Source organism: Ziziphus jujuba, chromosome 1 (genome assembly GCF_031755915.1).
Source record: "Ziziphus jujuba cultivar Dongzao chromosome 1, ASM3175591v1".
Classification (NCBI taxonomy): Eukaryota; Viridiplantae; Streptophyta; class Magnoliopsida; order Rosales; family Rhamnaceae; genus Ziziphus; species Ziziphus jujuba.
This window is the reverse complement of record NC_083379.1, coordinates 21,316,517-21,334,816: the sequence shown is the minus strand read 5'-3', so window position 1 is coordinate 21,334,816 and position 18,300 is coordinate 21,316,517. Positions and strand designations below refer to the sequence as shown.

At 33.4% G+C, this 18,300-nt stretch overlaps 1 protein-coding gene across 1 annotated transcript; it reads left to right on the top strand.

Annotated features, from left to right (window-relative positions):
* The first annotated feature begins 6,893 nt into the window (after positions 1 to 6,893).
* Positions 6,894 to 14,702, top strand: LOC107423161 (uncharacterized). Its single transcript, XM_016032688.4, has 18 exons — positions 6,894 to 7,247; positions 8,193 to 8,312; positions 8,433 to 8,555; positions 8,638 to 8,700; positions 8,884 to 8,991; positions 9,497 to 9,574; positions 9,835 to 9,927; positions 10,047 to 10,133; positions 11,252 to 11,353; positions 11,443 to 11,562; positions 11,682 to 11,744; positions 12,105 to 12,238; positions 12,373 to 12,454; positions 12,544 to 12,602; positions 12,690 to 12,735; positions 13,726 to 13,817; positions 13,962 to 14,031; positions 14,138 to 14,702. Exons 1-18 carry the CDS (start codon positions 7,020 to 7,022, stop codon positions 14,207 to 14,209), a joined length of 1,740 nt encoding a protein of 579 aa, XP_015888174.1. The 5' UTR covers positions 6,894 to 7,019; the 3' UTR covers positions 14,210 to 14,702.
* The last annotated feature ends 3,598 nt before the right edge of the window (positions 14,703 to 18,300 follow it).

Below are 18,300 nucleotides of genomic sequence, written 5' to 3'. Positions count from 1 at the left end.
TACTAAAGTATGCTATGGTCTTTCTTCTTGCATTAAAACAACTCCAATACTTACACCCAAGGCATCACATTCAATTTCAAAAGTTTTAGAAAAATTAGGCCAAACTAGCAAAGATGCATTAGATAATTTTTCTTTCAGCAAATTAAAATATTTTTCTCGTGCTTCCTCCCATTTAAATCCAACATTCTTCTTTACAAATTCAGTCAAAGGTGCTGTGATAGTGCTAAAATCCTTGACAAATCTTTGGTAGAAACTAGCCAAACCATGAAAGCTCCTCACTTGGGTAATAGTTGTAGGTTTTGGCCACTCTTGGATTGCTTTCACCTTGGATTGATTGACTTGAATTCCAGCAGCACTTACAACAAATCTTAAAAAAAACCAATTCAGCTTTACAAAAATCACACTTTTGAGGTTGACAAATAATTTTTCCTTCCTAAATACTCCTAAAACTAACCTAAGATGTTCTACGTGCTCATCTAAATGTCTATTATATACAAGAATATCATCAAAATAAACAACCATAAATTTTCCAATGAATGGGCGCATAACATGGTTCATTAACCTCATGAAAGTACTAGGTGCATTAATTAAACCAAAAGGTATTACTAACCACTCATACAAACTATATTTAGTTTAAATGCGGTTTTGCATTCATCACCCTCTTTCATCCTAATTTGATGATACCCACTCCTAAGGTCAATTTTAGTAAACATGCATGCACTATGTAATTCATCTAACTTATCATCTAATCTAGGAATTGGATGTCTATATTTAATGATTATATTATTAATGACTCTACAATCTACACACATACGCCATGAACCATCTTTCTTAGGTACTAACAAAACATAAACAGTACATGGACTCATACTCTCATGAATACAACATTTATCAAGTAGCTCACTTACCTACTTTTGTAGCTCCTTTGTCTCCTTGGGATTACCCCTATATGCAGGTCTATTAGGAATTGCAGCTCCTAGAACAAAATCAGTTTGATGTTCAATCCCTCGGATAGGTGGTAAACCATTAAGAATCTCCTCCAGAAAAACATCTTCAAAATCCTGTAAAAGAGAAGAGATAGGACTTGACAATTCAAGTTCTTCGGGATTAGCTTGATCATTTAAATAAACATCTTCATAAATCATGACCAACAAGGGTTTATTACTCAAAAATGCCTTTTTAACTTTCCTAAAACTAAGATAAAAATTCTTCTTTTTCTTCTCTTTCCTCTCTTTTTTTTTTTCTTACTCACAGATTCACCTTTTCTTTTACCACTCTCGACTTTTGCTTATTTTCTCTCACCTTTGGGTTTGTCTTGCTTTTTTCACTCAATTTGAGTTTTAGAACACTTACCTTGGACAGCAAGCTCAGACCTACCTTCTTGGATGGATGGTGAAACCATGGGTGCCTTGCTTGCTTTCTACTTGAGCCGTTCGACCTCCCTCCTTTGTTGCATTTGTAATTGGTCTCTAAATACATCCCTTAGAGTTAATGGCTCCAACTTAACCTTTTTTCCCTTAAATTTAAAAATTCTTCCATAGTGTATGACATCCTTATCAAATTGTCATGGCTTCTCCAATAAAATATTACCAGCATGCATGGGAACAACATCACATAATGCAACATCCACATATTTATCAATGCTGAATTTTATATTGGCTTGTTTTTCATTTCACCACTATCATTAAGCCCTTATAATCTATATGGATCAAGATATTTAATGGTTTCTAACCCTAATTTATCATCTACCACATTACTAATTATATTAACACAACTTCCACTATCAACTATCATACTACATATGTTACTTTGAATTTCACATCGAATGTGGAAGATGTTCTTTCTTTGAATTTGATCCTTATCTTTGTACATGGTTAGAACCTTTCTTAACACCAAACTCAATTCAGCCCTTGAAGCCTTGAGTGTTTTGGATCCTCATGTTCCTCACCTCCAAGTTCTTCAACATCAAATTCGATTTCAGCATCACTTTCTTCATTTTCGGATTCCAAGTCCCTATTATCTTTTAGTACCATGATCTTCCTATTCGGGTATTGACTAGCAATATGTCCTCATCCCTGGAAATTAAAACACACAATGTCACGAGTTCTAGAAGGTTTAAGATTAGTTTTACCTTTAATCTTAAGGGCTTGGGCAGATTCAGCTTTTACTTCTCTTTTTGGCCAGTTGGTGCTCTCATCACCATGTTTTAGTTTTGGCTTGGTGTCATATGTGGGATTGCTTCTCCAAACACTTGGATTTGTCCTCTCGCTACTTAAAGCACCTCCAAACCATGAGCTTCCCCTCCTTTTGAATTGGTTTTCAATTTTGATAGCCACATAAAGCATCTCCTCCAATTCTACATATTGTTGAAGCTCCACTTAATTGGCTATATCATGATTCAAACCACCCGAAAACCTTACCACGGTTGCCTCTCGATCCTCATTCATGCTCAGCCTTATCATGAGCATCTCCGTCTCCTTATAATAATCCTCCATGGTCCTACTTTCGTAAGTTAATGATTGAAACCTTTGATATAGCAACTTATGGTAATGACTTGGTACAAACCTCTTTCTCATGGCTCATTTCATTTGTCACCAAGTAGTAATAGGTTCATCTCCAACTCTCCTTCAGATACCATGCTCATTAGTCCACCATTGGAGTACATAATGTCCAAACTCCAAAGCTGCCAATTTAACTTTCTTAGCCTCGGAATAGTTGTGACAATAAAAAATCATCATTTGCTCCTCCCACTCTAGGTAAGCTTTCGGATCACTCTTTCCCATGAATGGTGGTATTTTGACTTTAATGTTTCCTAGATCATCATCTTCTTCTCTAGCTAGTCTCCCACGGGTTGGCCTTCCTTGGTAAGCAAAAATATCATCGACACCCTCTTCAAAATCATCTCCAAAATTACCTCTTTCAAATTCCTTCCTAGGCCGTCCTCGACCTTCTTATCATCTCTATCTTACCTTGGATTCGGCCCACCTTCTGATGTTTCTAACCTGTCCATCCTTTGATCCAGGTGATCAAAGTGAGCATTCATCCGTTGAAGTTATTCCAAAACCTTTCATGAAGCTTTAAATAAAAAACTCCATATCAAATACGATGGTTAAATTGACAATATGGCAAAGAGTGATTGGTCCACCAATGGAGGTGGGGTGTTATAAATGGTATGAAAGCCTATACCCGACTAAAAGTGTGCCAGAGAGGACACCAAGCCCAAAGGGTTAGATTGTGACCACCAATGTGAGCTGGTATATGAGGCATCAATAGGCTACCTCGTGTCCAATTCCATATTACCTGGGTATGGAATGGGGGATAATTCAAAATATAGTGATATTCACTCTTACAACATCGATCACTTTTCAGAGCGATTAGCTTCATGATTCGAAAGAACCCTTAAGTTAAGCATGTTCAAATGAGAGTAGTCGAAGGATGGTAACATCTTGGAAGTTTTGAACAAAAAACTTCATGATGAGTGCAGTGGCTAAATTGGAGACTGTATAGGCAGAAAGTAAGAGATTCACCCATGGAGGTGAGGTGTTATATGCCCACTCAACTCATGAAGTGCCTATGCAAATCCTTTTTAAGCCACACATGAAGAGCCCTTTGTGGAGTTTAAATGTTGACTTTTGAAGGTCAATTCTAGGTCATTAATGAGTCATGTGACTTGCGTGTAACAAATTTTGAAGATAGCTTTATGATGAAGATCAAATAATGGAGATTAAACTATCTAGGATTAGGATTAAAGATGCTTTTGAGAATATGACTATATATATTTCCTAATGAGGCAAAACAAGAAAATAAGATAATTGGAAAAAGTTGTCTATGCTAGGTTATTAATGCGTCATGTGACTTGCATGTGACTAATCTTTAATATTATAGAGATTAAAGGATGGAGATTAAGCTATCTAAGTTAGGATTAGAGATGCTTTTGAAAATATGGCTATATGTATTTTCGAAAGAGGCAAAACAAGAAAACAAGAGAATGGAAAAAGTTTTTTTGGATGCTAGGGTTTAGAGAGCTTCTTGAAGAGGAAGAACACATCTAGAAAGAGAAGCTCTAGTTCTTTAAGAGAGATTTTGGACAAGAACAACACCACATCATCAAATTTAGAGAGAAAAAAGAGCTTTTAAGAGGGAGAAATGATACGAACCTTGGTCGACTTGCTTCTAATCCCATATTCCATTAGCCGGGATCAAAAAATTAAGTTTAAGTTTTTATGGTCACCTCAACCCTTAATCAACCTGTGACTAGAAACCTTGATATATCAAAGATGTCACAATAGATGATGGATGTCCTATTGATAAGTTAAACTAAAATACTTAATTACTATTAAGTGTTTTAGGTGTTTAAAAAGAACAAAGAGAATCTTTTTCTCATAAATAAATTTTTGAATAATATGTATGCTGATTTCTCATTGAAAATAAGCGCTTAAATAGGCTAAAGTCACAAAATAATAAACCCTAATTAACTATGTAAAATTCGGCCATTAAGATTAGGAAACAAATGTTGGCTGAATTTAGCATACTTTCCTAAACCTATTTGGATTAATTAATTCTCTTATTTTAAATTAGGAATTAATTAATTTACAATTGAAATAATAAAATAATAACTTTTCTAAGTTAATTTTTCTAGCAATTAAACAAATAAAAACCAAAATAAAAGATAGTTTACTAAAACAAAAAGTCAAATACAAATTAGGAAACTAATTGACTAGTTTGACAACAAAGCTATTTTTTACCAATTTCCAGCTTGTAAATGCTCCAAATCAGATCCAATGTGCCATGTAGATGCCAAATAAGATTGATTATGATTCCCATAGGTTTCTCTTGATTGGAATAAAGAGAAAATGCCAAATCAACAAAATACAGAAAAGTCAGCGCCAATGTGATGCATTTTCGAACAAATTGAGGTATTGTGTGTACAAACTGAATTTAGACGCTTTTGCTTCTACCTTGACATGATTTCATGACTTCTTGGTGATATCAATTGAATTCATGAAGTTATGAATCCATTCCTTGCTGCCCGAAATCCAAAAATGCACTAAAATAGTTATCTAGGTCCATATCCACCTCCACCACTTAGATGCTTAAAACATACTTTGAATCTTTGGGTATTGACAAGCTCTTTTGAGAATTGCTAACTCCTTGTATAAAGCCAACCACGTTGTCTTTAAATCTCTTGGCTTGAGCCCTAGTGATTCGTCCGGTCTTAAATTGTATAGGATCTGCACCCCAACAGGTTATTGTTGTGCGGGTATGGACGGATTCTCATCAAGAAACTCAAGAAATTTAGAGATTTCTTACACATCAAAGGGATTGAGAAGCTTGAAAGAGCCATCATCTCTTAGTTTTCTCTAATCTTTCTACTATCTCTCTTTTAATTTGTGTAGAGATTTCTTGGAATTTGTACAAATTGATTATTTTTATGGATTTATTTTTGTATTACATTTGACTTTGTTTATATTTATAAATATGTGTTAGATCTTTGATCTAGGGCTTTAATGTAGCTTATCGCTGGATTATGATGATATAATTGGTTCATCAATGGTTTAATTTCTTTTTAACTATTTGTGTTTCCTTTGATTAATTGATCAATGAACCTAATTTGTTTGAAAAGTTGACTGGGTATTGTCTAAATTGAAGAATTAATGTTTGGGTAAACATAATTTGGTATATTAAGAAAAGGAAATACAATTCAAGAGCTAGTGTGAGCTTGAGAAAGCTTATTTAGGCCTTAGGCAACCTTAATTTTAGTTTTAATTGAGTTTGTAAAAACCAATTTGACTTGGATAATTGAAAGGGTACTTAATTGCTTGGTTAATTGGTAGAATTATTAAAAAATTCAATTTAAATAAAATTTTTATATATCTCACTTACTGTCAAAAAAGGAAGTGAGTGAACTTAGAAACCCTTTGTTAATAATTGGATTGGAATTGATAATTATTTGTCAAATTAGAGAATCGCATGATAAATCTAAGTAAAATCGGTGTTTAAGTTGTTTGAATTTATAGATTCCTTTGCATAATCAACAGTGTGTATGTTCTTTCCAATTATCTCCATTATATTATATTAATATTTAGTATTTAGTTCAATTTTTATTAATATTTGGTGCCTAAATAAAGGTAGGTCATAATTATTATAATACTTGACCTAGTTTTGCAAGTCCAATAATCTCTATGTGGATGATGCTCTATTCATTTTACTTTATTACTTAATTGATTCGTGCACTTGTGGGAATCAAAACAATTAAGTTTTTGGCTTTAATTGTCAAGATTTGATTTGTGGAGATCATCAATTTTTTACATGTAACAAATTTATAGATAGATTCAAAATTTTCTTTGCAAAAAACCCGTAACTTTAGAAAAAGGGAAGTGAAAAAACAACAACCAAAAACTTGCATAACAGCAAGAAAAATACCCTAACAGTTTAAAAAAAAAAAAAACCCTAGATATAAATCCTAATAGAGTAGGAATTATTAATAGAGAAATCCTAAATTTGTATTTAATTTTAATAAATAAAATTTAATTAACAAATGTATGAAAGCAAACAATCTAAGCCATCTTTGATCTCCTATCTAAAATGATGGTTGGCACCTCGGTCCTCTTTGGATAAATTTGGTAAGTACTTAATTGTATTTTATTTATTAATAGGTTCATTTAATATATTTCCACCTACAGAGGAAAATAAGTTTTTCCTTTTAGTTTTTTTCTCATGAAATTTTAAATTTTGGTTATATGTCAATTTTTATTTTTGTGTCATCGGTTATAGTATTTCAATAAAACCTGTACAGTCTCTCCCAAAAAGAGCGAGCAAACGCCGACTACGGCATCTCACGTGCGAAGAAATCTTACACGCGTGTAGCAGATAGGGAATATAAACAACAATTTCCGTCATTCTCCTCCTTCAGACGATTTAATATCTCGCCCGCCCGTTCGCTTCTTTTGTTTTTCTTCTTCGTTACTCTCCCACCCACGTCCCCTTCCTGCAAACTTTTTCTCTGCCCCATTCCAGTAATGACCGTAGAGACGCTCACCCAGCTAAACAGCGTCGTTTCCAACGGCGGCCTCGACGCCAACCCTAACCCTGTATCTGCCAAGAAGTCGCGGGAGAGCGAACGTCGACGTCGCAGGCGCAAACAGAAGAAGACCAAGGCCTCTCAGGTCGCCGATTCCACTGTCGGTGAAGATAGCGACGCTGCCGCCGATGAAGATGCCAAGGAGGAGAACAACGACCCTGAACAGGTTTTTTGAGACTCTGTTGCACGCTTTCTTGTTTTTCGTTGTTTGTTTGTTGGACTGTTCAAACTTCTATTTGAAGATGATTTCTAGGGATTTGGTTGTATAGATTTCTGCAATTAGGTGTGCCATTATGATAATTTGGATGGAGATGGAATCTGAGCTCTTTGGTGCATTTGCTTTACTAGATCGGTGAAATTAGGGTTTACGGTTTACGTTCAATTTGTGTAAGTTTTTTGGTTTTTATTAGGGTTTAGCGTTTTATCATGCCCAGATTTTAGTGGGAGTTGAATCATAAAGTTGCTGTGTTTGGTTGTCTGAAAATAGAGGATTATATATATAAAAAATACATACATATATATATATATACACAATATAGATAAAACCAAGTTCGAATTCTTAAGGGTTTTCATGGCCAACATACTAACTTAATTTGTACTATCTGCTTCATCTTTCATTACTTAAGTTCTTGCACTTACATTCGCACCAATTTTCACTACTTAAAGTTTGAGTGCGTTTCTTCTTTTTGCTTTTGTTTTATGGTTAGGGCTTAATACTTAGCAGGGTCTTATATTTTGCTATATCTCGCTATCAACTATTGCCCATTGCGTCTCCAGACTATCATTGTGAAAATTGTCTGGGCTTGGTTTTCTTGGTGTTTTTCTGCTTGGTCTCTTCTCTTCTTACTTATTAACAAACTGGTTGTATGAATGGAACTTATTTACTTTGAAATTGTTGAGTTTATTGAATAAGTTTGACTTATTTCCCCTGTTCATAGGAAAATAGACATTGTACTGATAGTTTTCCTTTTAATTTGCTGGAAACTGCATAGCGTTCGCAGTTTTGCAGTTTGTTGCATGTAGTTTTGAAATTTGAATTTCAGTCATAGATATATGCTGTTGCTGATCCATATATGATTTTTGTTCTCTGTTGTTATTTTGAAATTTTTAGGTTGTCGAGCAAGTTGAAGTGGAGTATGTCCCTGAGAAAGCAGAATTAGAAGATGGTATAGACGAAGAATTTAGAAAAATTTTCGAGAAATTTTCTTTCCAGGACTCTGCTGGTGCTGAGGTACAAAGAAACCATCTTATAATCTATTTTGATTTATTTTTCTGTTTTGTTATTATTATTATTGTTCCCTTTCCCTGGGGATACATATGACCTGATGCATTACATCTTTTATCCATTCAGGAAGATAAGAAGGATGAGTCTGCTCAAAATGCAGCCTCAAACAAGAAGGCTGACTCTGATTCAGAAGAGGAGGAACAGGATAATCAACAGAAGGATAAAGGCATGTCAAATAAGAAGAAAAAGGTACTCATGATTATCAGTAATTTCTTTCTATAATTAATTGTATTATAACTTTCGTTTTTGATGGGGATTTGTCATCTTTCAGCTTCAGCGTCGGATGAAAATTGCTGAACTTAAACAGATATGCTCAAGGCCTGATGTTGTTGAGGTATGGACATTTCCTTATTTCATGTTGAAGCTCCTTTCTCTCATCTATATTCTCTGATCAAATTTTCATAAGATGATTTCTTGTTTTGTTTTGTTTTTTTGTTTTTTTGTTGTTTTGTTTTTTATTTTATTGTTCTTGTTCTTGGAATTTTTGCTTGTCACATATTCATTTATATTTTTACAGGTGTGGGATGCAACTGCATCAGACCCTAAGTTATTGGTATTTTTGAAATCATATCGAAATACTGTACCTGTGCCGAGGCATTGGTGTCAAAAGCGCAAATTTTTGCAGGTTAGCTTTTCCTCAAATTCTATTAGTATGGGTTAAAACGTGCATGCATGATTGATGGATATAATTCACTTGAGGGTTTAGGGGGATAGGGCCAAGGAAGATAAAGCAGATAAGGTTTCTCTTATATGTATATATGTGATTCTTGCAGGGGAGCGGCAGTGCAAACTTGGAGCCTGGGACTTGTAGGTGTTTGCCAAAGGGCACTCTTGAATGATTTGTTTTTAAGTATTAATTCTAGTTCTTGTGGGGATATAGGAATTTATCGGTGCTTCTAGTAGTGTTTTCTATGGCATAAGATATCCTTGCACTATGGATGTTTTGACTATTAATTTTTAATATTCTAATTTATCTGCTTTGAATTTTCAGATGCCTTTCCATTCTGCCTAATGATCGGGCTGAATTGTTCTTTCATTTTTACATTTTTACGACTTACACAATGGTGTAGAATTATCATATGATTAGAACTTGTTACAATGTATCTCATTGGCCATTGATCATTTTGCAGGGGAAGCGTGGTATTGAAAAACAACCTTTCCAGCTACCTGATTTCATTGCTGCAACTGGAATTGAGAAAATTAGACAGGTAATGCATGATGGTGATTTTGCTTTTTCTATAATTAGATGAAGCACTAAATCTGTTGTTGTCTTACATGTACTTGAACACTAAATTGTTAGTGATTTGGATTTGATTAAATTTATTTTCTATTTTGCTGCTGTATGTACTAATAGTCCTTATATTTTAAGTCCCCTTTAATATGCGATAATGTGGTTAATGGATCTGGTTAAAAAAGCGTATTCAAAAGCCACTGATGATATTGAATGGCTCTTGATTACCTTTTTCAGGCTTACATTGAAAAGGAAGATAGTAAGAAGTTGAAACAAAAGCAACGAGAACGTATGCAGCCGAAGATGGGGAAAATGGATATTGACTATCAGGTTTCTCTTTATTATAAATCATCTCCAAAAATCTTTGCAATATCTATGTTTGTTGTGTCAATTTGTACTTTGGAGGGTGTATTCTTGTATAATTGATATGTTTGTTTCCTGCTGGTTAGGTTCTTCATGATGCATTTTTCAAATATCAAACGAAGCCAAAACTGACAACTCTTGGTGATCTATATCATGAAGGGAAAGAGTTTGAGGTTTGAACCTACATTCATATTCTTCTGCTCTTGTTGTACATCTTTCAATGTCTTTAGAACATGCGTCTTTATTGGAGAGTTTAAATCTAATGAATGGTAATCTTAATTCTCTGTAACAAATTGAAAATTTCTATGATCTCTAGATAGGTTTATTGCTTGTTTCCTTAGATTTGGGTGAATGGATGCTTTCTCGATACCATAAAACTAGGTTGACTCTTTCTCCGTACAAAAGGAATTAGGTGTACTTTTTTCATGTCACCAAAACATAAAAATGTGTTGATTATATTGCATAGAATTGTCAATAGGCATGTGTGTATATATATATATATGCATATATTTTCTTGTTTCTATAAAAATGTGTTCCTGTGCAACTTAAAGTTGGTCTCTGCAACTATCAGTTGGTGCTGTGAGAAATTCTGGAACTACCCAATGATAAGATGACTAAATAACTTAAATAGGTTTTAATTAATAGGTGCTACAAGAATTTTTTGAACTATCCTTTTACAAGACAGCTATAATTTACCCGTGTAGGTTTTAATAAATTTATTATGATATTGTACTTTTGAGTTGTAATGGAACTTTGACATGTTAATCTGGTCTCAAATCAATTGAAGTGTCCATTTGATGGTATGTACTGGGACTAAATTGCTTATATAGGTTCTAATTAATAGGTGCTAAAAGAAATTTTTAAACTATCCTTTTACAAGACAGCTATAATTTACCTATGTTGGTTTTTATAAATTTATTATGATATTGTACTTTTAAGTTGTAATTGATTTGTACGTTAATCTAGTCTCAAATCAATAGAAATATCCAGTCTCATAGTATTTATTTACTGAATTTATGCGTAATTAGTATCAAAGTAATGAATTAATTGGAATGACATGATATCTAGACAATCTTTGTATGTGATCTAAGTTGCCTATCCTTTGTTAAGCTAAAGAACTGGAGGACATTCTGTCTTTAATTTCCTGTTAACTCCCAGTAAGAAGAAAAGAGAGGTAAAAAAAAGAAAAGAAACACTGTATATGGAAAACTAATTGAGGAATTTGGTGTTGTATCTTGAAGTATGAAAACTTATTTTAATCCTATGTTTCTTTTACTCTTAATACATACAGGTAAAATTGAGAGAGATGAAGCCTGGCATGCTCTCACAAGAACTGAAAGAAGCTCTTGGTATGCCAGATGGTGCTCCACCCCCATGGCTCATTAATATGCAGGTAAGTTGAACAAATATAGTTAACACTATGGTGATTTAATGATGGTTTGCGTTGTCATATTTTATTGACTATCTGATTTTTCTTTTCAGAGATATGGCCCTCCACCATCATATCCTCATCTGAAGATTCCAGGGCTAAATGCTCCGATCCCACCCGGAGCTAGCTTTGGCTATCATCCTGGTGGCTGGGGCAAGCCTCCTGTTGATGAAGTAAGTTTTTCGATGTTTGTTTTTTCATTACTTATTATTTCGTGATTCAAATTACTTTATATTGTCTCTGGAGCTGTTTGTTTTGTTTTGTATCTTACCTTTTTTGTTCTTTGAAACAGTTTGGACATCCATTATATGGAGATGTTTTTGGTGTTCAGCAACAAGAACAGCCTAACTATGAGGTACTTTCATATACAAGTTTCCCTTATTCTGATCAGATTATGAATTTTTGAATTTTATGGCTACCTTTTTGGAAGTCTGAAGCTGGTAGTAAGTTTCATGCTTTGATAGATCATATTTGATGATAAAAGTCTTTTTAATCCCAACTTTTATTTGGCGCTTCGCTAGCTAGACTCAATTCTCTTATCAAGAGAACCTTTTGCTGTCTTTATAGAACAATTATGATAAATCTATCCTTGTAAGGAAATTTTTAATGCTTTGACTGAGCTTATGAGATTTATAATTTCTCTGTCATAGCATTCATTGATTTGTACTTATGATTGCATTGGTGTGTTATTTTAATTATACAATTTCTTGTTTAGGAAGAACCTGTTGATAAGACAAAGCATTGGGGTGATTTGGAGGAAGAGGAAGAGGAAGAGGAAGAAGAGGAAGAGGAGGAGATGGAGGAAGAGGAACTTGAAGATGGTATTCAATCTGTGGATAGCCTCTCAAGGTATCAGAATTATCCTATGACCTAAATTGTTGATTCGAGTTTCTGTGCCTTTGACAATGTGGCTAATGATTATTTTGTTTTGTTCTAAGTTGTAAATTGTAGTTTGCATTAACCATTTACACTTTTTCCCACAGCACTCCTACTGGTGTTGAAACACCTGATGTTATTGACCTTCGTAAGCAGCAGAGGAAAGAACCTGAGAGGCCTCTTTATCAGGTGAGTTCAGATATTGGAGTTTTTTCTGCACTTGCTTTTTCTTTACGTTTAGAACCTGTTAATGGTGTCAAATTTGTTTTGCTTTGCAGGTACTTGAAGAAAAAGAGGAGAGAATTGCCCCAGGGACACTACTTGGAACAACTCACACGTATGCATTCTGCTTGTTCTAATTTTTTTGTTTGTTATTTCTATTGAACTGAAAAAACATTTTGTAATAAGCCTTTTTGCTCTGCAGATATGTGGTTGGCAGTGGCACCCAAGATAAGTCAGCTGCGAAAAGGGTAAGAATACTGTTTTTTTGTGCCTGTGTGCATTTTGCTTTAAAATGTTGTTTGCCTACTTTGAAGTGTGGAAACAATTTTTGTTTGATAATTAGTATCATTTGGATGTCTAATTGGTGCTGTACTGGTGGTGCTATTATGCGTTATTATACTGATCAGAACTGTTACAATTATCATTTACAAGTGTTGTAGGGGACATTTAGTTAAGAATCATATTGGCAGTAAATCAGCTAATCTACTTCTTTTGTGCTATGTTCAAAGTGATGATTTGGATATTAGAGAACTTGGTGAATGACTATAATTATGTACTTTTTAAGGATTGTAACTTATCATATTTACGCCTTCTCTTTTAGCATGTACTGCTATAGTTGCAATTGAAGACTTAGATGATACATTAGTGAATATGGGTATAGGGAAGAAATGTCCATGGAAGGTATGAAAAATTTGGTTCTTCAGTTCAATTATGATAAAAATAAAATTTCTGTGGTTTATTCATTCATGTAACCTTCCATATTTTAACTTATTACTGCCCTAAATGATTGTAATTAAGAAGACTTAACATTTTGCAACATGCTAGAAAAATATTTCTTGATAATCTTGCACTGCTGATAATCTTGTGGTTTCTTGGAGGAACTTGTGAGTTCTATATCTACTGATATCTTGATTTTCAAAGTCGTGCATTGTATACAACCGTAGTAAGAACACTTTATGATACTATATGCCTTGTATATCTGCTGTTACAATATTACGTTCTTTTGTATATGGGAATGATACTAACTGTAGTGTGCAACTGGCTTTAACTCTCTACAACCAAGTTTTGTAAAGGCAATTATCAATTTGATGGAGGTTATCGATTTTTTTTTTCCCCCATTTTTTTATCCTTAATAGGGGAATGTTTGTAAAAAGCTTAATTGCTGGATTTCCCTTAATATAATAGAATAGATATATGACAATGTATGTCAGTTGTTTAATCTATTATATTTTTTGCAGGTTGATTTGCTTAGAGGTCAGAAATCAGATAAAGTGGATGTCACTTTACAACCTGAAGAATTGGAAGCTATGGAAAATGTTTTGCCTGCAAAGTAAGTTAAATTATAGTAGATGATATTTAGTATATATAGTTAAATTATAGTAGATGATATTTAGAACATAGTTAAATTGTAGTAGATGATATTTATAATACTATATGAAGCAAAGTGAGTTTCTAATGTTGGTGCATTTTACAGATATGAGGAAGCAAGGGAAGAGGAGAAGCTGCGGAGTCAACGGGAGGATTTCAGTGACATGGTTGCAGAGGTGCCTATTATTTCCCTTTCATTTTAGATGAAAAGAAATTTATAAGAAACAAGTACATGAAAACTGTTGCCTGCTTACATCTTAACAAATTATAATTTGGATGCAGAATGAGAAGAAGAGGAAGCGTAAGATGCAAGAAAAGGAAGGCAAATCCAAGAAGAAGGATTTCAAGTTCTAGAGGTGTTATTCCAATGTCGTGAGAGCTGGGACCGACATGTTATCATGGAGGCTAGCTTCATTTAACATGAGTGACTCGTAGAGCTTGCTTCCTGCATGTCTTGAAAATTAGTTGTATGGAATACTACACCTATTATTAACGACCGTGGTGTTCGATTTGTATAATGATACAAAGCGGTCATAGTTTTCCTTCACCTTAGTGGTATTAGACTTCCTGTATGCTGATGGACACGTGGCAAACAAGGCTTTTGTACCAAGTGAATTGCAAAGATGGATCTGCATCTTTGCATTTAGATTGTATAGGAGGATTTTACCAATGATTATTTCCAATGCACATCAAAGTAAGGTCTTACTCTTCGTAGGGTTGCATTTTACAACGCTTGAATCTTTGGGTTTCTACATTTTCCGTTGTAAAATGTGGAAGAATCGCAATACTTTCTTCAAGATTACTCGTATGAAAGTTTAGGTAACTCATTAAGTTGGTGCTTCTTCTATGGACTTCTAAAGTGCTATTTGTTATTTATTTTTAAATATATTGTAATACTTATAGGAGCAAGCCATCTCATATTATTTATATTATGATATTTTATTTATTTATTTATTATTATTTAAATATTTTATAAAGCCGTGTTATTTTATTTACATTTTTCTCAACATACAAATGCATTTTTTTTTTTTAATTCAAACTCGTCATCTTCCTCTCCACTCTGACAGTAAAATAGAAGGTGCTCATCTGGCAAACTAATAATGGACTTTGGCATATTGCAAATTGCAATAACAAGTGGTGATGAAAATTATATGACAAAGACGACTTTATAGCCACGTCTATGCGTAATATTGGAACTATGACTTTGCGCTCTTATAATGGAATCATTTATTGTTATCTATACACGTTGACAAAAAACGAGGGAGTTGGTTTGATTTCTATCAATAGTAAATCTACTTCCCAGCTTACCTTCCCTCTGTTGCATCTTTCTGGGCATCCTATTTTGACCTCCTGCAGCCACTGCCACTATCACGGCCACACATTCTTTTCTTTTAAACAGCCCATGGAATGGCGACACGCGCTTTTGCCAATTTGATTAGTCTGAATTTAGCATCATTAGTTGTGCTTAATTTATTTGCTTCTCTGCCCATTGTTTTAATTCCCACCAGAAAGAGGAAAGGAAAGTAAAAAGCAAAGGATCCCCATACCCAATGACGAAAAGTAACTGAAAAAAAAGAAAAAAGAAAAAAAGAAAAGATAAAAGGATTCCAAAGTGGAATCTTGCAGTCATCGTCTTAACTACTTTACTACCCCAACACCTTCTTCGCTGTTAAGAAACTTATTTGTTTTCGCCAAGGTCTTTTGTCATGGTATGGCCGCGGAGGAATTTGGATAATACTTATGGTAGCGTTAATCTTTGTTTATGCTTAAACTATGAGGTGTCTATATCGGCAGGAAAAATTGATTCTTCAGTTAGATTAATGGAGACAGAAATTTTGCACAAAATAAAAATTCAGCTGTTCACTACTTATTTAAAGATCAATCCATAAATATCCCAACAAAAAAATTCTAAAATGTTGAATCATTTAACAGATTAAAAACTATATAGAAGAATACTAGATTCTATTTTTAATTATTTATACAGTAAACCTCTTTATAATAATATTCTATATTTGAGAATACTAGATTATATTTTTAATTATTTATACAGTAAACCTCTTTATAATAATATTCTATATTGGAATAACTTTTATTTAATTATAAAAAATTTTGCTCTCAATTTCAAAACAGCTATAAATAATAATAAATATATTGTAATAAATTATGATTTTTTAAATTCCGTTTTAAAAATTTTTTACCTACTACATAATAATAATTATTTATATGTTACAAATAATATATTATAGGTTATATTAAATGTTAAATATTAATGTAAAGTTTTTTAAGGTAACGATTTATTTTATTTAGTTTTTAAAATTGTTTATAAATTTGTTAATATGTAATAATTCACCAATATAGATTTTTTTTTTTTACGCTAAAATACTTTTAACTCTATTAAATTATAACTTTTTCATAGTTATAAAATTAATTTAACGTTTAGTTATAGAAAATTTTACTATAGAATGACTCATCTTCCTCATGTACGAAAGAAAGTGCCAACAAATTCCTGCACTTGCAGCCAAATACAGGATTTAAGACAGAGGATGGACCCACCTCCACCTCCCTCCTACCCCCTAATCTACGAATTGTCAAAAAATAGGTGCCATCTGTTTCTGCATGCCCCTTTCATGCGTGACACGAATTGCTGTGTCATTGACCCTCTCTGTATGTATAATTTGTTACGTTCATCCCCTCTATTGCTGTTACTAGATAAGGAAAGCTCTCTTTGATGAATTGGATAACTCGTGTAAATGGGACTTTCTCAACAAGGTCTGCCAAGTTATTGGTTCTGCTTAAAAGTCAAATTCCATTGATTCAATTGCATGGGGATATCGTATTTTCACTTTCACAGTACACTCCTTACAAAAAGTGAACAACATTGTGCTGCTCGTAAGTTTAATGGGTTTTAAATGACAAATGTTTAAAGTTGAAAAGGTTCTTCAGTGGCCGGCCAACACTGTCAGCACTTTTTCTTGACGATTAAAAAGAGAGGAGAGACTATCTGATGACACGTTGTTACCGATATTACTCATGATTAGTACTACTGCCATCAAATTTGTAGATTAAATTTTCTTTTAACATGTGAAGTGATAGTGCATCAGTTGTTTTATATATTCTAAATTCATGGTAAGTAAATCTAATAACACCTTATTATACTATTGTAAATAATAATAATAATAATAATAATAATAATAAATTGACCGCATAACATTATTGATTATGTAAACAGCATATTAAATGTTGGAGAATTAATGATACAGCGGGTGGAAGGGTTAGTTTGTGCGAGTGATAGTTCCATATTGGATAAATTTGGGGATCCTAAAGATATATAAAGGTTTGGATTTCTTTTATAAAGTTAACTTTTTAGGTTAGGAACATCAAACCTTAATAAATGGCATAAGACTTAGATTCCATACAAAGCCACTGTGTATGCACAAAATGAACCCTATTGAACTCCAAGATGATGTGTGCCAAAATTATGTCTCCTTAAAAAATTATGTTCCTCTTATTTTGTTGTTGAATAACTGAAAGTGAAAAAATACAACGATATTAAAGTTACGAAAATATTTATTAAATTTATTTTTTGAATTGTGTAACAAATGATACGACAATATTTATTTATCATTTATAAGTTTATTTATTTATGTTTAAATTATATGAATATATCATCTAATAATATTTTAACACATATTATCTGGTAAATAAATTTGGTGCATGTAATATTTGCAAAAAATAAGGAAGAAAACTAAATGGAAAAGTTTAAGATTTCAATTGTCCTCCAAATTTGGGAGGAAAGTTTGAATTCTTGTATGGTAAACCAAATGAGATTTTTGGAGAAAAACAACTAGGCTATTCTCTCTCTCTCTCTCTCTCTCTCTATATATATATATATATATATCTATCTATCTATCTCTTTCTCTCTCTCATACTCCTAAATAAGGTTGGCAGACACGAATGCCCAAACAGGCTTAGGACCTTAGAATGCTCAAGATACGAATTGTCTAAACGAGGCTGGGACTTTAGATTGTCCAGATGTGCCCAAGATCCTGGTCCTTAATAGTCTTGTGATTCCAAAACACCTAAACAAGGTTGGGACTCTAGAATATTTAGATTGCTTGAATTGGAACGCAAAATGCCTGCATTGCATTTTAGACCTAAAATGTTTGGATTGCTTGAATGGGACTAAGACATCATAATTTTTTAATAGGCTAGGGAACTAAAATCACCATAAAGAGCCTAAGATCCCAAATTTCCATGAGAAGTTTGGACACTTGGAATGCCAAAACAAGACTGAGACACTAGATTGCTCGAACAAGGCCAAGATCCTAGAATGCCCATATGGACTCCAAACCTGTATTGCCTTGATGAGCCTGGAACCTTAAGACTGTTGAATGCTTGGGACCCCGTAATACCTGCATGACTCGAATAAGGTCAAGACGTAAAGC